This window comes from Eublepharis macularius, chromosome 7 (assembly GCF_028583425.1).
Source record: "Eublepharis macularius isolate TG4126 chromosome 7, MPM_Emac_v1.0, whole genome shotgun sequence".
In the NCBI taxonomy this organism is placed as follows: domain Eukaryota; kingdom Metazoa; phylum Chordata; class Lepidosauria; order Squamata; family Eublepharidae; genus Eublepharis; species Eublepharis macularius.
The window spans coordinates 44379870-44400070 of NC_072796.1; the positions used below are offsets into that span (position 1 = coordinate 44379870).

The window sequence follows — 20201 nt, forward strand, 5'->3', positions numbered from 1 at the left end:
TGGGAGTAAAGTGTAGATGACTGAGGAAGGCAATGGCAAACCACCCTATAAAAAGTCTGCCAAGAAAAAGTGATGATGTGATGTCCCCCCATGAGTCAATAATGACTTGGTGCTTACACAGGGGACTACCTTTACCTTTCCCCCTTTTATTTGGGGCGAGTTGGCTATGAGGCTTTTGCTACTCTTTTCTCCTCCCTCCTTCCTTTTGCGGCCCCTGTTTCCTGCTGGATCAGTCTTACCATGGTTCAGTCAAGGCTGCCAGGATTGGAGCAGCTCCTCTACTGCTGCTGGAGTCTGCTCCTTTCAAGCCTGAGGGAGTTCCTGATAATATCAATCTCCATGACAGGCTACAATGGACTCAAACACCACACCCTCTGGCTGTCCGAGGGGGGTTCCTCCAAGCACGAAGGTGGGGAACCTCAGTGGAGTTTTGCGGTTGTGGCTGTGGAACCTAGGAGAACCTAGGGACCTCCAGCATTAACGCTCACCATTGCTCCATGCGAAACAGGGGTGTGGTAGGGCAGTAGGGCCTTTCCGTTCCTGTGTGAGCTCTGCACTGCCTGTGGCCTTGGCCTCCCTGAGTACTGGGATTACAGGTGTGCACCACCATGCCCAGCTCATCTCTGGCAGTTTCTTATTCACCGGGACTGCTGCACTCTGCAGAGCATTGCTGAAGATGTCCTGCTCAGATGGCAGGGTCAGAAAGACTGGCGATTCCAGGGACAAACCTCTCCCCTCTGAGATTAAAATTAGCTGACTGACCCTGCCTTCAGAAAGGAGGAGCTATAGCCTAAAAGTATGGACTGACCCACTCCTAGGACCACTGGAGACGGGAATGTGTCCTGATAGTGAGGCAACTGGACCAATGTTGTCTGTCTTGCTGTAAGAGTATTTGTCCACACCAAGTGCTGTGAACCCAGATCTAGAGGTATATGTCTGAATAAATATCCTATTGAAAGTATTGTGCTGTATTAAACATCTGCTTTCCATAATGCACATTTTCCTCCACCATTCAGTAAATACAACTGAAAGATGCACTGGCTTGGTTGACTCAGCAGTAGAGACACATTTATTCTTCCCTGACATCCATTTTCTTGTGAACTAAATTGTACCCTTTTGCTGAGATGTGTGAAAAATTACCAGAATAAGTAGGTATATTTTGTGTAAATATGCAATCCCCAATTCGAGATTACCCCCAAAATCATGAAACCTCCTCAAATGTAACAGAATAACTCAACAATGGCAGCTCTGTTAGATCACATCAGCTCTCTAGAGAATCAGATCAGGGTCCATTGAATCCAGCATACTATTTCCATCAGGAGCTAGTTAGATACCTCCATGAAGCCCTTGAAGGCATCAGCCCTCTCCATTGTTTGTCCCCAGTGTCTGATACTCTGAAGCATACAATCTCCAAACAAGGAAGTTCCATTTAGTTATTAGGACCAATGATCACTGACAGAACTATTCTGCATAAATTAGAATTTTAAAAAGCCATCTGAGCTAATGGACATCACACATTGCGTAGCACAGTTTGGTTTCAATGAATAAAATATCTTGAGAGAAACCATTTAAAATGAAGGTGGTTTCCACATGAGGATGGGCTGTGTGGTTTCCATGTTGCTGATGTAGCTGCTGATAAAGTGCAGCAGCAATGCAGCTTCCACATAGCAGGTTTTCCTGCAGTTTCCCTGCCCTGCCCTTCCCCTCCAATTCTGGTGTGACTGGAAGCAGTGGTATTGCACCAGGGGCAGAATTGGCCTCAAACTTAGCAAAAACATGTTTTGGGCTGATTCTTAAAGATCAGCCCTAGTGTGATGATGTCACTTCTGGCTGCACCTATCTGTGCTCCCCCACCCCTATCTCCCATCGGTTGCCAAGAGGGGCCTGGTAACCCAAGGCTGCAGACTTTTTAAAATAATAAACCCTGGGAATTCAGAGAATCTAGTACATGTACTGATATAATGTTATAAAGTTCCAAAGTTCAAAAGAGTTTATTGTCTATAGCCACAGGCCGTCACAATTTACCAAACATCGACTAAGTTATATGATCCAGATTTTTTAACTTTTTTACATTATCATGACATTCTTTGTTTGCAGGAAACCTGGATCCAGAACTCTGATCTCCCCATTGTGCAGGGCTACAGGGTCTATTCTGTGCCTGAAATTAAAGTACACTCGAAGGGATGGCAAAGTGGGGGTTTGGCTATTTTGATCTCTGTGGACCTAAACATAGATATACAAGTGCTAGAGAATAACTGCCCTAATAATTTTCAGGTCCTACTTCTCAAAGGTGATCATTTTAGAAGTCTACTCTGTGTTAACATATATATCCCATCTAGGGGCTTATCACCCTAGAAAGGTGAGTGTATCTGGGATCTTCTATCTGATATGATGGATAGGCTAACCTCTCGATACCCAAATTCACATGTTATTCTATGCAGAGACTTCAACGCGAGAACTGGGGCGGGCAAATTTGAGGCAAGAGATGGTGTAAGCACACAGATTGCTACAAACACCCATGTCTTAGAGCGCTCAGCAAAGGATTCAGTAGTAAATAAGTTTGGCCTTAAACTACTGAAACTGCTTTCTCTGTCCAACCTGCATATTTTGCATGGCACCTCTTTTGATTCCACAGAGGGGGACCTTTACATATGTGATGGAATCTGGTACCAGCACTGTTGACTACATAGCCATATCCCCTGATCTATTTAACCGGGTTTTTAACTTGGAGGTTTTAGATGTAACATTAAGTGATCACTGTCCCTTGAGACTGTCTCTTACTGCAAATGTTAATGTCCTAGTGAAACCAGTACCAGACCTTGCTGAGAGCATGAATCCCAATCTTAGGAGGCTCAAATGGTCTGGGAAACTACATTGCACTATATCCAATACCTTGTCATCCTTGGAAATGAGTAGACTGAGATCATCTCTTTTACAAAACACCACAGATGTGATTAAAATCTTTGATGAAATTAATTTCCATCTTAAACCTGTTTTAACAAATAACAGGCCTATGAAGTCGATATTCCATGCTCAAAGTGGTTGGTTCGACCACAAATGCAGAGCACTGAAAAAAGAACTCCTTTATACTATGAGACAGGCCAGGCATAATAGGGATAGGGCTCAGATCAACAGTCTAACAATGCTTAGGTCCCAGTATAAAGCTCTAATTAAACAGAAGAAATTAGAACATGCTAAATTTCTCTGGAATGAGTTAGATCCTTTATAGGTTCATCGGTGTTAATATGGAGTTTTCTTCAAAGGACAATGCAGTCCAATGGTTATAGTTGATGGCCACGCATGAGCCCAAGAGCTCATGGGCTCATGTTTGGCCATCAGCTATAACCATTGGACTGCATTGTCCTTTGAGGAAACCTGTGAACCCATAAAGGAGCAAGCAAATAAAATTACATAAAGGAACAAGCAAATAGAATTACATTACGTAGTACATCTCTGGAAGACTTGCATTATCTTCATAGGATGGAACTTTACTGGTTGAACTCCTGACTGTATTTGTATATAATTGTATATTTGGATATTTATTGGATATTTATGGGATGATCTATTGATACTTATGTGTAATATTTGTTGGAAATTGGATGTTGACACTTTAGCACTTCGGACTTTGAATTTAAAAAAAAATTTAAAAAATTTAAAATTCATAATATCAATTTATTCCTTTTGACCTTCGAGGTTTTTCCTTAGATACTGGAAAGATCATCTATCAGCAGGTATGTTCCCACAAAACTTTTCTGTTTGTCATTTGGCTAGCTGAATACTAAGCTAGCTAAACAAAAAAAATGATGGTGGGAAGGAGGAGAGGGGGAACAAAGGTCTTCTTTTCTGACAACCAACTACAAAGTAAAACATACTCCTGCTGGTAGTTTTTTTCTAATTGATTGTGATGCTAATGGAGATGGTATCTCAGGGCCAAACTAGATGTTAAAGCATCCATGGGCTGGACCTGTGGAAACCAATGCCACTTTACAGTTGACCATTTAAAAATATTGCAAGGGTCTAATCCCGATCAGGTTGACAGCACAGTGGGACCAAGTAATCTTGTTTCCCCCACCCTGCCCATGCCTTTTCATGTCTTAAAACTGCATGTTTTGGCACATGAAAAGGTGGCAGAGGGGGGACAAGATTGTCTGGTCCTGCTGTACTGTGGGCCACACCATAAGGAAATGCTGTGAGGAAATAAGATTACCTGGTTCCACCACCTGTGCAGCATTTTTAAATGGTTTGAGTTCAGCTCTAAAATGACGTCAGCATCCTTGGGTCAGATTAATGAATATTGTAATGTCTAGTTTGGCCCTCAGAAGAACTCAAGAACCAAAGTTTGATGGTGAACAAGCTGGGCTTCAAGGGGGAGGTAATACACACAAGGGGGAGGTAATCCCATACATTCACAGTACAAAATATAAATTCTTCATGCTGGTTATATTACATACATGTGTAATCTGCATGATATATTCAGATTAAATAATCTGGGGGGGGGGCGGTTGGCACAGTATATACATGGAGCCTGTATTGTTAATGGCATACCTTTGACTTGCAGTTGCCATAGTGAGAGAAGTCCTAGCATTCAAGGAGAGACGTTCCCATAGCTGCTGCTGTCACCCTGCTTTTTTTAGTGTCAATTTATTCCCTAAAATGGCCCTGACCTCCTTTGAAAATTAGAGCCTAAGAAGCAGCAGGGTGAACTGCAATGTTTAATTCTCTTCATGATTAAATTATACCATTGCAAGCATAAATGCATTTTCCTATTTTAGAAATGTGAAAACCAGTTTTAAAGGGTAGGGGGTTGGGGTTATTTTTTTTTTATCAGCCTTGTGCTACAGGCTGAAAGTTGGAATTAAGTTAAACAATTTTCAAAATGATCCTCAAATAATATACTATTTTTGTAAATGCATAATTGCAGATTGAAATCCTAGAAATGGAACTACCAATATTTTTGATTTCTTTAGTATATTGCATATGTTTTATTTCATCAGAACCAGCAAATGCAAAAATTGAAGATATTCCTGTAAAATACTATTCCAGATGTGTAGATATTTCAAAGCTTTTCAATCTACGTGGAGTGCTGTTCTTCCTTCAAGGATACAGTTTGGTGGAGGTTGCAGGGTTTTGTTGTTGTTAATAAGTGGGTCATTTCTATATTTTTAGACAAGAGAGTAAATTCACAGTTTGAACTCTTCCATTTGGAGATGAACCTGTTATTACACTTCTGAACAGCACAAAATCACCTGTAATGTTTACTTTGCCCCATCAAATATTTATCATTGTTCTGTAGAGAGAATTTCAAATATGAATAAGGCAATACTCCTTTTATAAACCTGTTGGCTCTTTGGGAAGAGAAATGGAGCACATAACGTCAAGATAAGGCTGAGTAAAGCAAACTGTGCTAGCAGTTTGAAAAAATGAGTAACAGCAGAGGGATGAATTATATGCTAAGAAGCAGGCCAAAGAAAACTCTGTAGCAATTATGCAACTAGTTACGGTGTAGAAAAGTTCTAAGGAAATGACCATAAAATGTGTGCAGATGAACAGCCCCAGCGCCAGGGTCACTGGTGCCTGAGGCCATCCTCGTCATCACGTCATCACGTGATGATGTCATCACGCAGTGCTGCCGGGGCCATTGGCCGGCAGGTGGCTGGGGTGGCGCGAGGAGGCTGCCCGCGCTCCTCACGCCGCCCTGGCTGCCTGTTGTCCCTGGCCACGGCTGCTGCGCCCACCCGGGGGCGTGTGGCAGCGGCGGTGGTGGTGCGGGGCTGGCCAGCGGCGGTGCAGGGATGGCCAGCGGCGGCGTGGTGCACACCTCCGCCCCCAGCACCCCTTCCGGCACCCCTTCCGGCCCCATGGCCCCCGCCTCACCGCCGGCGCCGGCCCTGCAGATGAAGGATCCTGTTAGTAGGGCCAGGCTACCCAGTATCAGGGTAAGCAGCAGCTAAATAAAGATGTCCCTGATGGCTCAAACGGTCTTGTTCCATCCTTAAATTGCAGGTCTCAAATTGCTTTAAGGTCATACAGGGTCATACAGATTTAATCCATGGTTCCCCAATAGCACCCACAAAAGCCTTTCCTGGAGTCCATTAAGCATTTTTAAAAGTGGGGGGAGCCAGGTAGGACTGTTGCCCAGCATGCCCTCTGATTGGCTATGTAAATTTTTTAAAAGTTGCTTCAGCAGCAGCTAGCTACAACCACAACACAAAGATCTTCATTGCATGACTAAAGCTGTGTGTATTCAAGAAAACATTTTTAAATGCTATGTTCTTATTAAAAGTCATCCTGTTAAACAGAGCTGTTGCCTGAAATGTTAAAGAGTTCCATTAGAGTTAAGCACTTCCTGACATTTTGTGGCTAGCTCCACCTTTTGTGGCACCCATTTTGAGGTTTTGACTACCATCCGTTGTCAGAAAAAGGCACCGTTGGCTGGGGAACCTTCTTCAATCCTCCATTTAGTTTTGCTATATGAAACCAGCTCTTCCATTCTGTTAATTTTTTAAAGGAGAAAAGGGATCTAATTTAAAAGCATGACAATGCACTAGGCTATAGATACAGAACTGATGAGAAGTCTACATAGCTTGCTGCTTTCTGTGAACACTGGCTTTCTATGACCACTGGGTTTTCCATCTGCAATCCTGGAAAAATGCTTAAATATACTATGGAGGACCCAGTCTTTCATACACCCTGCCACCCATCCTAAACGTCCCTTCACAGGTTTGGGTCTTTCCAGGTAGGTAAGGTTTGTTCACCACATGCCACTTGTCTAGCCTTCAATTTAGCAGGCAGAGAGCCCTGACTCAAATCCTCACAGGGTCCCTTCTCCCCTCACCCAGCTACTGCCCAGGGCTATTGGGGAAAGGGAACGTAGAGGTTGTTTCCCCTATGTATGTTGCCACCATTTACTTAAACTATGTTGGCCCATTTAACTTTACCTGTTTGAGGTTTCTATGTGTAATATTTTCAGCAAACAATTCCAAGCCCTCCAGGATTAAAACAAAACAAAATTAAATTTTATTTACAAGACAGAACATAGGAGTGAATGGTTTTTAACTCAAAAAGATACTGGGGTTAAACAGGGAATATTTCGATGTAACCAAACAGGTTTAACTGCCACCTCCCTCTCTGCTGCCTTTTCTCAGCAGCTCCAACAGCCTTCTCCTTTCACTCTCTCCAAGAGACCTCAACTGTCCCTGGTTCAGCATTCAGCATTTTGCCCCCTCTCATTGGTTGGTTTCTCAGGAGAGCTGGAGCTGGAGCCAGTCCTGTCCGTCACATACACTTTGCTGAAATATTACACAATTTAACATTATTTAGTAAATGCCAGTATGTTAGATTATCTCCAGTGCCTATTTTGCTTCCTGCTCAAAGGACCCAGCGTAATGCCAACTGACGAGGAATCCAGCATGGCTATCTATCTATCTATCTATCTATCTATCTATCTATCTATCTATCTATCTATCTATCTATCTATCTATCTATCTATCTATCTATCTATCTATCTATCTATCTATCTATCTATCTATCTATCTATCTATCTATCTATCTATCTATCTATCTATCTATCTAGCTATCTAGCTAGCTAGCTAGCTAGCTAGCTAGCTAGCTAGCTAGCTAGCTAGCTAGCTAGCTAGCTAGCTAGCTAGCTAGCACTTTCAGTCCAGTTGCCAGACAAAGGGTAAGGGCATTTTTCCCCACTTCCAAACTTAAAAAAAATTAAGTTGCATGCTTTGGGTCAGTGTTTTTCATATTTTCTTCACTTGGACCATTCTCAGCTTCTACTTCCCACCCTTTGAGCTAACAACCCATTCTGCATGTGAGTATGCAGATATCCTTGCAATTAGACTGCTGCAGAATGTATGGGTTTGAGGGTTAGAGTACTAATCCAACACTAGCCATTTGAGAAAGATAAAACAAGACATCTCTTGGTGCAACAAGTGAGGCAATAACTGGCTCAGAATCTGCACTCCAAATCTCAGACCTCGTTCCAGATCTCCCACATCCTCCCAATAAGCTGAGCTAGAACCTCTGCCTTTGAAGAACCAACCTTTCATTTGTATGAAGTTTTTTAAAAAAAAAACTTGAGAAAGCATTCAAAATGCAAGATGCGTAGTTGCTGTATGAAAATTGGTGTTTCACCAGTGTTATCTTCTACAGATAAAAGAAACGTATAAAATAAGTATATTATTTTCATTTTTAGTGTGCCCTTCTCATTGGGACCCAAGTATGGATTACAAGTATGATTTAAAAAAAAACTTTCACTCCATCAGTAAGCAAATTAGAAAATATGATACTATAAGGCAATCGATGAGCAAGTTACAAAATATGATCACATTTGACTTTAACAGCAAATATTCCTAGTGAGACAAAATAATTCGGCTGGGCTAAGATTGTAGAATAGGGGGAAAAACAGAACAAAGCATGCATACATATTTGTTTAAGGCAACAAGATAATCAGTGTAGAAAAAACTTTATCCCTAAGGTCAGTATTGGTTAGAGTGATGGACTATGATCAGGGAGATCCAGGTTTGAATCCTTACTCTGCTATGGAAGCTGACTAGGTGATGTTGGCCAGTGACGGTCTCTCAACCTAACACTCTAAAATGTTACTATATCTTAACTGATATGATATTGTAATATCTCACAGGATTGTTGAAAGCATAAATGGAGGAGAGGAGAATGATGTAAGTTGCTTTGAGTCCCCATGGGGGAGAAAGGCAGGGCATAAATGAAGTAAATAAGAAAAGTCACCCCCTGAGCTGAACCGTAACACTGCAGCTTTACTCCTTCTACAAAAATAACCTTTTGAACCTCTAGTAACTCTGGCTTCTTCAAGGTTCTCTGGCATATGAACATGGTGTCTAAACATAAATATATGTCATCCGTACTTTATAGGCTTGATTGGGAAACATGCAGCAATCTGCGCCTGGAGCTGTCCATGCTTGCACAACTCAGATATGGGGTTGTACTAAAAGGAATAATAGCCACAATGATAGCCACTGGGTGTATCAGAAGGGTTCTAGGACTGGAATGAAAGGCTCCTAAGTGGAATGACAGCCCCGGGTGTATCAGAAGCGCTCTAGGACTGGAATGACAGGTTCCTGAGTGGAATGACAGCCCCTGTGTGTGACAGAATGGCTCTGGGACTGGAATGACAGGCCCCCTAACTGGAATGACGGCCCCTGGGTGGGACAGAAGGAGACTGGGACTGGAATGACAGGCCCCTCAGTAGAATGAAGGCACCTGGGTATGACAGAAGGGCTCTGGGACGGGAATGACAGGCCCTTGCGTGGAATGACGCCCCTTGGGTGTGACAGAAGTGCTCTGGGACTGGAATGAAAGGCCCCTCAAGGGAATGATGGCCCCTGGGTGTATCAGAAGGGCTCTGGGACTGGAATGACAGTCCCCTGAGTGGAATGACAGCCCCTGGATGGGACTGGAATGACAGGCTCCTTTGTAGAATGACAGCCGCTGGGTGTAGCAGAAGGGTTCTGGGACTGGGATGACAGGCCCCTGATCGGAATGACTTCCCATGGGTGTAGCAGACGGGCTCTGTGCTGAGTACAGGCAGGAAACAGACACAAACCTAACTAGAGTCTGAAGTATGCCAACGCCATCCAGGGAATAAGGAAGAAAACAGTCCGGAACACTGAGTCCAAGGGTCAGAGCTGGGGGAACACGTAGAACAGAGAGCTGGGTCACAGTAGAGCCAGGCAGGTCTTTGCACAGGTGCTTCTGCAACAAGGGAAAGGGCGTCTTGGCTTAAAAGCAATCACCTCCAAGGAGGTGCTGCATCCTGCTAGCACTCAAGGTCATTAAGCTGCTGTTTCAGTGCCTGAAGCCTCACACTTCGACTCCTTTCCTGTATAACAAGACGCTGTCGCACCCTACGCTGCTTATCAGGTTCAGGAGAGCTGGGTGATGTTGCCCTGGTCTCAACTGCTGGCGCAGGTAGGGGAACAGCTTCTGTCTCTGATTCTGCCTCAGCCTGCTCTGGCAAGGGTTCCTGCTGTTCCACTCCCCGCTGGTCCTCCACATGCCTCAGGAGCTTGGAATACTCTGTCCCCTGTCATCCTCCACGAAGTCTTCATCCTCAGAGGAATCAGAGCCCATGACAGGCTCTCAGACTGGAATGACAGGCCTCTAACTGGAATGACAGCTCCTGTGTGTATCAGAAGTGCTCTGGGACTGGAATGATAGGCTTCGGAGTGGAATGACACCCCTGAATCTAGCAGAAGCATTCTGTGACTGAAATGGCATGCCCCTGAGTGGAATGACAGCCTCTGGGTGTAGCAGAAGCCTTCTGGGATGCTTGCACGGCGTTTTTAATGTTTCCAGATTTTTATGATCAGTCCGTACTTCAAAAGGTACCTTGGCTCCCTTTAGCCAATGCCTCCAGGTAGACAGCACGAATTTAACCGCGCTGGCCCCTTTGTCCCAGATCGCCCAGTGACATTCTGTTTCAGAAAACTTTTTGGACACATACACACAGGGGTGCAGCTTCCCCTCATCACCGGCTTGCAACAAGACCCCTTCCATGGCAATGTCACTCACGTCCACCTGCATAATGAACTTACGGTTTTCATCTGGGTGTTGTAGGGCTGGTTCTCAGGTGAACAACTTTTTCAATTGCTCAAACATCAGAGACAAAATGTATCACAGTTTAGACTATCGTATACTACAATAGCAGATTGGGTATGAAATCATCCCCGTTCTCAGAGAAGATACAATTCAGCCTGCAGCTGGCCTCCAAGGCCGCTTGCTTTAACAGTGAAAGTATTTTGCTTCACAATGAGAGTGTTTAACTTCAAAGCAGGGATAACATACTGAACTCCCAAATAACAGGCACTGAATGGTACTCAGAACTCTCCATAGTGTCAGAGGATTAATAAGTAGCATGTACTGCAGGCAGGCATACATGACAGCGCTAATGGGTGTGTGTGGAGAAGTTGTACCCCAGGACATCATCCGATGGGAAATTTTCTCCTGGAGGCCATAATGGCAAACCTACTCCTGCTTACAAGCCCCTTGTCATTTATATTCTAGCATATGACATTTGCTGCTCCACCATCCTCAGCCTCCCCAGTCTTACAGTTGCTGACTCCTGCTTGTACCTGGAGATTTGGGGGTGAAACCTGAGGATGGCGTAGTTTTGGAAGGGAAGGAACCTCTGCAGGGTATAATGCCGTAATGTCCCCCCCCCGAAAGTAGCCATTTCCCCCAGGGGAATTGATCTCTCACCTGGAGATCAGCTGTAATTCAAGGAGAACGCCAGGCCCCACCTGGAGGTTGGCAACCTTATCCTGTCTCCCGTTCTTCAAATCAGCTCTGCTGTTCTCCTCTGTATGCTCGAATCATCTCTCCATGCACTTACTGACACTTTAGTCAAATCCCTCGCCAAATACCCATGCTTCGTGCAGCTTTCCAACCGACATGTCGCCAAGTTTTGTTCACATTCATCCACTGTTCAATGTTCACACACAGCCCCTTTCCATCATTGTTGCACTCACCTTCATTTTGACCCAATGACTGAATTGGTTTATGGAGAAACAGTTTCCTTTGTTTGGTTGATTATATATATTAATGGGACATCTCTTTTTGATTGTTTGTTGGAGCCTCTAGCCAGGCGACCGGTATTGGCTTGAAGCCATGTTTTAAGCCCCAGGCTAACTCCAGAGAATGGGGATGGGGTTTGAAAACCTGGTCTGGGTGCACTTAAAGCCCTGAGCCACTGCAGAAAACCCTGCTTTCTGCTGTTCTGATCCCATTCTCTATTGTTCTCCCCTCCTGAAAATCTGGCAAACTCGCCTTTCCAGAACTCACCCATAGCCCATCCGAACCTTTCTATGGAACCTTTTCTATGGAATATATCAGACAGTATTTGTGCAATGTCTAAGCAAGTGGAAGACTTGATGGCTAGTTTAGATGGATTGCAACCTTCAAGATTTTTCTGCGAGCAAGGATACACGTGATATTTCTAGAAAGTACTAGCATTTATTTAGCGCCCATACCAGCCTGTTCTGTGGTGTTCCGGGAGATTTTGGCAGGGAAAGGGTTAATAAAAGCACGATATTTGCTCACTTTTGTTCACTCTGTTGACCACTGACCCAGAACACTCCTCCATAGTCTCTCTGTGAAAAATCCCCTCATACTCTAGTTTTTTATCTTGTTTTATGCTATTACTGTTTTATTTCTTTATTTACTTAGCTTGTTGTTATCCACTTTTAGCCCAGTTGCCGGGATAACGAACTATAAATCCAATAAAAGAAACAAGTAAATATTTCGGGGTCCCCAAACTTGCAACCTTTTGGAGCCTACAGGCATGTTTGTAATTCTGACACACCATGGTGGATGCAGATACAAACTGACTACTGCAGCAGGTAAGCCAGCCAGGAAACACTGGCCACAGCATTCCTTCTGTCGCATGGTGAAGATCCTTGTAATGAGGTTTCAGCTGCTGCCAAAGGGATATTTTTAATAATCTGCACAGCACAGCAGTAGCCTCACTGGGCAGGTGTCACATCTGGCACCCCTCTTTCTTAAAACACTTGGTGGGCACCAGGAAAACCGTGGCCTAGTCTGCATGGCACACTTTAAGCTGGCTACACTGAGCAGTCACATTGATTGGTGCCAAAATGGCTTGGGCTCCCATCATTCTGCACTGCAGAACCTCAAGGGTATTTGGTGTCTGCTGATGCGTTGAGATGTGTCTGTTTGTAGCAGCATTTTATGGGGGCTGGAGCTGACATCAGCTTAAAAAAAAATTTCACAGGTGTGGTAACGTTGCAGTGTTGGAGCCCTCCCCCGCCCCACAGTATTTCTGATTGGGCTGTCTTGTGGCCACTGGAGAGGCAATCGGTAGTGGCATTCTGGGGAAAAACATGTACTTTTTAAAGCTTGTTCAACATTCATTTATTTTGTTTGAGCCAAAGTAGGAAAGGACTAAAATGCTGGCGCCTCATTCCCTACCAGCAGCTCCCTGACACTTTGTTTTGCAAACCCAATGTTTTTTATCCATTTCTAGCTGGCACAATGGCTTTCAACAAAGACATTTTACTCCTTCCTTTCAATACTGACTTATACTCGACCCGACATCATTGGGTATTGGGCATAATAATCTTTAAGACAAGAGAAAATATCGTTGTCGATTCAGCAAAAGATCAGGATGGATCACAGCAACACAGAAACATTTTGTTGTCAACTGCTGCAGCATGCCATCAAGCAGGTGTTCCATTTAGGCATGCAGAGTGGAAAATAATGTTCCGTGTAGATAACAGTTCAACAGAGCAATACTTATGACTGTGGAGTATACATCTCAGTCCCAGAGCCTTTCTGTCACACTCAGGGGCCATCATTCCACTCAGGAACCTGTCATTCCAGTCCCAGAGCGCTTCTGATACACACAGGGTCTGTCACTCCAGTCAGGGGCCTGTCATTCCCATCCCAGACCCCTTCTGTTACACCCAGGGGGCATCATTCCACTCAAGGGCCTGTCATTCCAGTCTCTGAATAGTCTGTTTGGGCCCAGGGACCTTCCTTCAAAATACACTCTACATTTTCTTTGCAACTTTTTTTTTTTGCTGTAATGTGTTTCAATGGAGCCCATGCAAGAAAATGGGAGTTCTTGGTTCCCATTATTTCCAATGGGCATTCAAGCCCCTCCCATTATTTTTAATGGGCAATCCTGTCATTCCTTTTAGTACATCCCCAGACAGGTATCTTACTTTCAAAAATGTACGTCTCGCCCAACATGGCTCTCCTCGACTAAGCAGGATTGTACCACATTAAACTGTTGCGAGTTTAGTAGCTCAACTTCACTAGCTACTCCCTAGCTCATCATTCCTGCCTCATCTCCCAGCAGCAACTCTTTTCTCTCTCTCTCTCTCTCTCTCTCTCTCACCCTTTCTCACTCTCTTTGCGCTCTTTTCTCACAGGCTCAGCTCTCGCCCCTCCCCTCACTCTCGGTGGCGAACACAGCGCCACCATGCCTTTCAACAAGCACGCTGCGAAGCCTGTCTCCTCAAACGCCTCCCCCTTTAGCACTCCCCAGCTCACGCCGAGCCCGCCTTTTCCTCTACCCCCTTCCTCCTCCTCCTCTTCTTCTTCCAGGCCGGTCGGAGCAGCTCCTCCCCTCAGGTCTGTCAACGCGAACGAGCCAGACTCCCGCAGAAGGCTTCATTTCTCTCATTGGCCAGTTCGGGGCTGGTACATTCCCTCTTGGCCGGCTCCTCCAGGGCGATGTATAGTACAGCAGCTACAGCCACTGCCGCCGCCGCCGCCGCCAAGTCCCTGACTCGGAGTCTTTTGTGCCATCGCAACCCGCTCTGCGGGGTTAGGTGAGAGCGCCTAGCCGGGGGGAAGCTCTTTTATACGCAGGGGAAGAAAGGGCGAGAGCTGTGAGAGAGAAGTTGCCCAACTAGGTGTCTGTGTGAGGACTCGGAGGAAGGCAAAGGGGAGCTGTCTATCCCCCCTCACGCCGCCCAGTTAATCGCCTCATAGTTTACCCGTTTGTGATGCAATAGAAAGGGATCGACGTTATTCTCTGTTAACGCCCACAATACTTTTAATCTGCAAAGATAGTTTCAAGTGGGTAGTCCTGTTGGTCTGTAGGATAAGAGCAAGATTTGGGTACAGTAGCACCTTAGATTTCCAGGGTATGAGCTTCGAGAGTCAGATACCTGATGAAGAGAGCTCTGACTCTCAAAGACTCATGCCCAGGAAATCTAGTTGGGTCTTGAAGATGCTATGGACCCAGCTCTTGCTCTTTTAATTTGCAAAGTGAATTACCAGTAATGAAGCTGCCTTATGCTGAGCTAAATCACCAGCCTTTCAAAGTCCGAATTGCCTACCCACAGAATTTGTGTGACCTGGGCATCTGGGTAATAACTGCTGTGTTCCAGTGCTTAATTTCTTGTTGAGACTCAAGTCTGTTCTTCTCTGAATGGCAAGCAAATTCTCTGAGCTGTGAGTTCTCAGTGTACTTTGCACTTGATCAGCTCTTTGCGCTCCGTATGTGTTAAATCCTGACATGGAATCCAGAAGCTGGTGAAAATTAAACCCTACTTCTTTCTCAGCCCAAGCAGGACTTCAAAATCACCATGGATGCCAATTCAAGATGATGAATGATACTGCAAGACAAAGAGGCAGGGAACGAAGGGATGGAGGGCACAAGGCAGTTCAGCCCTAGTGTCTGGTAACAATGTCAAGGCTCAGTGTTGGAAGTGAGAACAAATAAAAATAGTCATGGATGCATTTTCTATACCATTAAGGAACTTCAGAGAATCCAAGGCTTTCAAGATAGTGTCTCTAGACATACTGAACCCTTATTAGGCTTCAATAGTCCAATGGTCTGGCTCATTATAAGGCAGCTTCAAGAGTACACGTGAACACCAGTATTTTTTCTCCCCTGAAAATTAAGCATAGAAGAAAGGGACATCGACAACACAAACAGCTGTGGAAATTCTTGCTTGAGCTTAGCAGATAAGTCTAAGGCCTAGTTCTCACACAATTTCTGCAAGCCTAAGGCCTACATCTCGCTAAAGTGGCAAACCAGTACTTCAGCTGTGTCATTTAAGATGTAAGGAGCTCACAGGACAATGTCCCTACATTCAAAAATCAGTTCCACATGGAAAGTTAGATGTTCAGGAGAAAGTTTCTAGCCTAGCAATGCCTGACATACTAGTTTTTTGTGTCTGGAGATTATGTACCTGATGTTTAGAGGTGTATATATGTCATCCATTCTTTATAGCTTTGTTGTGGGAAACACTAAATAAACACTTGTGTACTATGCAGCAAGTATCAGAGTGTGGAGTTGCCTGCATTCGCAGAGCATGATGTGTAACTTACTTTATTTTGTTTTAAAAGTATAACTTGGCAAAATATGGCTCCATTAAGCCCCAGCCCTGCTAACGACATTATGTAAGCTACAATGTTAACAATACAAAAGCAATATCGAGTTAAACCACACACACAATCAACGATATCATAAAAAATCTCCAAAGCTCAGCACAATATGAGAGACCCTGCCCACCCATCCCTCTTGTATGCTGAACATGCCAGGAAATTTGGAGCAGCGCTAAGGACTCCCTCATGATGTGCTGGCCTGCAGAACAGGCAGAGCTGCATCAGAGCTCAGCACTGCATGAAGATCTCCCCAGTTCTCCCTCAAGTTGTAGCTGAAGAAGAATGGGGGCAGGGATTGGGGGATGTCTCATGATGACTGTCAAAGCTCAGCCTGTCTTGAGAGACCTCCCTTGAGTTCTCTGCAATTTACAGAGGTCGCACAGAAGAGCATGTACATGCTGCTGTTCATCAGGCGACTCCAGAGGTATCACTAGAGCTCCAAGGGCACTTGCCACTGGCAATCTGTTGAAAGGACTTTTTAAGGCTGCAATTCAGTGGTAGAGCATCTGTTTTGCATACAAAAGGTCTTAGGTTCAATCACTAGCATCTCCATTTAAAAGGATCAGGTAGTAGGTAATGTGAAAAATCTCTGCCTGGGACCCTGGAGTGGCACTGCCAGTCATGGTAGACTATGTGGACCTTCATAGACCAATGGGCTGAATTGGTATAAGGTACCTTTGTGTGTTTAGCAATAAACACACAATAAATAATTGCTAAATCACTTTGTAGATTAACAATATCATCTTAATTAGAGTTTGTGGATTAACAATATCATCTTAATCAAATCTATAACTCATAGATTTCAGTGATCTTAGAAGGGTGTAACTCTGCTTGGAGTGGCACAGCAACAGTATTACTGACGCTGTGCCACTCCGTTATTACTGACTGTAATGATTTCAACAAATGGGTGCATGTATCTTTAAATGCTTGGTTTGAGCTAGGTGAAGAGTGGGGGTGAAAGAGAGGAATGAGTGAGCGATTTGATTGGTTGACTGAGATTGTGGGCGGAGTGAATGCAGTTTAGACTGGGAGAGAGAGAGAAAGGTTTCAGTCAGAAGAAAGCAGGCTAGCTGTGTGCTGCCTGAATATGTTGAAGTGTTTATGACAGAAATATAACCTGTGTGGAGCCTGAACTGAGCATGTTTGTAAAAGGACACTCAGTCAGGGAAAGAGAGGCCAGCTGCGTGCTGCCTGAGCAGGTTTAATATTTCTGTGAATAGCAGTCAGAGGAAAGCAGGCTAGCTGTGTGCTGCCTGAGGAGTTTTAAGCATTTCTGTGAGACAAATATTGAGTTAGAGAAAGAGGCTAACTGTGTGTGAAGTCTTAGAAGAGATCTGTGTGAATGAGAGTAAATGAAGTAACTTTAAGAACCGAGAACTACATTTATGAAACCGATACGCTTCTTGACTAAATAAAAGTTTATTTTTGTTTTGTTATATCCCAGTGTAGCTGTCGTTGCTATATCCCATTCCTATCCTCAGGGCCATGTAGAACCACGAAGGAGCCTGACGCTTAGGAATGTTACCAAAAGGGAAAATTTAAATAAAATACCTTGGAATAATATATTCCTGGTGGCAGCAAACTACTAAGGGAAAGATTAAAAGAAACATCTACCCCAAGGAAAGTAAAGATCATAACACTGACGCTATCAGTAATAATGCTGATGCCTCTCATTGGGCTAGCAAAGTTTATCCTCTCAAAATCCACTAGCAGGTAGTTTCTGAGTAAGAATGATAACAAACTTGAGTTTTTCTGATTAGTGTATTCAATGCCAAGTGTCACAGACAACTATAAAATTATTTCCCCTGATCTCATATCTCTGCTTTTCTGTGAACCTTTTGATTTATTTTTTCCAGTTTTGAAGTAATCTTTGGTAGGGGGAAATGAGATGTCCCCCACTGCAAGTACTCGTGAGTCCCCCACTTGTATTAACTATTAGCCATGGCAATTAAATGAGACTTCCATGTTCAGAGACAATGACATTTCTCCAAAAGACAGGTGCTCCTAGAGATCAACAGTAAGGAGCAGCTTTTGCCTCTGTGCCCTTTTGTGGGCCACCTAGGACATTTTGTTGGCCACTGTTTCGCTGACCCAAAAGAACTCTTTTTATGCATTTAATCTAGCAGAGATGAAGTTGTATTAGGTGTCGCATATGTTCTCTTTTTGTTAGAAATTTGTGGCTAGACCATCACTTGGTTGGGTTATAGTCCCAGAATTGTTGTCCATATATAATCACTGTCTCCACATTTAAGGGATATTGGGTACTTTAACAACATCCTTATGTTGATTATTTTGAATCTTTCATAGCTTACTATGCAGCTATCTCACCTCAGGGTATGTTGATGCTGACCCTGATCTATTGCAGAAAAACCTACCTATTTAGTTCAACCTGGGGCAGAAATTCATGATTAGATCAATGGTTTTGTGTCTCTTAGTTCTTGATTTCCAGCATTTTTTTAGAGTGCTATGCAATGGTTTTTGGCAAATTCACTGGTTAGGAAGATGGCGGTGGGGGGGTGCTTGTTACTGAAAAAAAAATTGTATAAGCATTTCACAAAATGAATTAGCTAGTCCCTGACAAGTTTTATAATAATTAGGGCTTACCTAAAAAACCTGTAATGTTACTCTGACAGTTTTTCATTAACAGGAAGGATTGATGGGGGTGGAGGGTGGGGTTGGGATTGCAGAAACAGCAAGGAGAGCCTCCCCTCACTTCTGTGATCCCAATCACAAACCTGGCAGTCACATTTTAAATTTTAAAAAGAGCTACCAGATTCCTATTCCATGACTTTACAAATAATGGATGTCATTGGCCCTTATTTCAGGATCTTTCTTTCTTCCTTTTATTATTTGCAGTTGGTTAATGTTTATGAAAAAAGTGAATATACAGAAAGTTATTGTGCTTACATAGCTTTTGCAGCAAGAGTGCATACACAGGCTCTTGTTAAAAGACAATCTAAACTCAGGGGCGGGGGCAAAGGGATAACATTAATTCTAAGGTTGTACACTCTGTGACCTAAAGCCTATAATTGTTGTTCTTTTCCCTCTTTGTTAAAACTCTAAAATAAATTATATGCTAAAAACCTGTTTTTTTCATTGAGATTTGGTACACAGGACCCTACAATTACTTATTTTTCTAAGACATCTGTGGGTCTACTCTCCTTGCCATAATTAAGCCTTGAATGGTTAGCTTAAAATAACTTTGACATTAGTCAAAAGACCACAGTTACTGAAAATGCAGGACATTAAATATTGCATCAGTGATTTCAGTTTTAGAGAACAATCAAGAGGGTCTGGTGGCATAAAAAGTAGACCTTCAAGCACTGCTTGACTTGGGCTTAGACTGGAGTAACTCTTCTTAGGATTGCACTGTTATTCTCATAATTTCTTCCCTGCTTAGGGTTGTCAGAAGAATTTGGCAACTGGGGAGATGGGACATGGAGGGTGGCTGCTGGTGACAGTATGACATCACTTCTGGGAAACCTCTCAGAAGTGGGAAATCTCTCTAGGAATTGCCAGAAACTCTGTGGTAAACACAGAGGGCTAAGTTGAATGGAATTGACTTGACTTGACTCCATTTGGTTGTATATAATTTGCAAAGTAGCTGCAGTTGGGAAAACGTCGCAATTGGACTCCACACTCCACTGCTCTCAGGCTATCATCGACAGTGATCAGGGCTATTGCCACAGTAGAGAAATGGCAAAGATGTTTTCACAGTGCTGTAGAAATTGTTGTTGGCACGCTGCTTCAGTATGCCCATATGTGGACATAGGAAGCTCCTGTTTTAAGTAAACAAGAGCTTCCTATTATGGGCATATCATATGATCCAGTTGGATATGCCTGTTTTAAACAGAGGTGTTCTAATTTTTGTTCCTTTGGCATTTCCTTCATAGTCATCTCACATTTATTAAATACAGCCAAGCAGTGTCCAAAGTATCATTTAGTGGTACATGTGATAGGAGGAGATAGACTGCCAGGTCTCATTTTCTGGGTCCCCCCTCAAGATTTATGCTATTTGCTTTAAAAGGAAATGGCCTTAGTGAGTGATAGTGCAGTGCAGTCCCAAATATTTTTATATTATTCTAAGCCCACTGACTTCAGTGGCTTTACAAGGCCACTGTAACTTTAGTTAATTTGAAGGGATACGTTCAGGTTATCAAAGTATCGTTCATAAAAATATTTTTTCTCACATGAAACAATTAACAGTGTTATTTTTTAAAAAAAGTTTTACATACATACACCACCTTGAATTTAGCTGATAATGGATAGTGGACTTATTTCTGCTGATGAGCTGT

At 43.5% G+C, this 20201-nt stretch overlaps 1 protein-coding gene across 3 annotated transcripts in view; it reads left to right on the top strand.

Annotated features, from left to right (window-relative positions):
- The first annotated feature begins 14129 nt into the window (after window positions 1–14129).
- Window positions 14130–20201, top strand: part of LOC129333723 (enoyl-CoA delta isomerase 2-like) — an 89449-nt gene continuing 83377 nt past the window's right edge. For 2 of the 3 annotated variants that reach the window (XM_054985575.1, XM_054985574.1), the window contains exon 1: window positions 14221–14339. Coding sequence is in view for 1 of the 3 variants with exons in the window: in XM_054985573.1 (XP_054841548.1) it covers window positions 14242–14339 (98 nt within the window). In the remaining 2 variants the exon portion in view is untranslated. Of the gene's footprint in view, window positions 14340–20201 lie in introns of all 3 variants that reach the window. The other variant, XM_054985573.1, reaches the window with a different exon arrangement.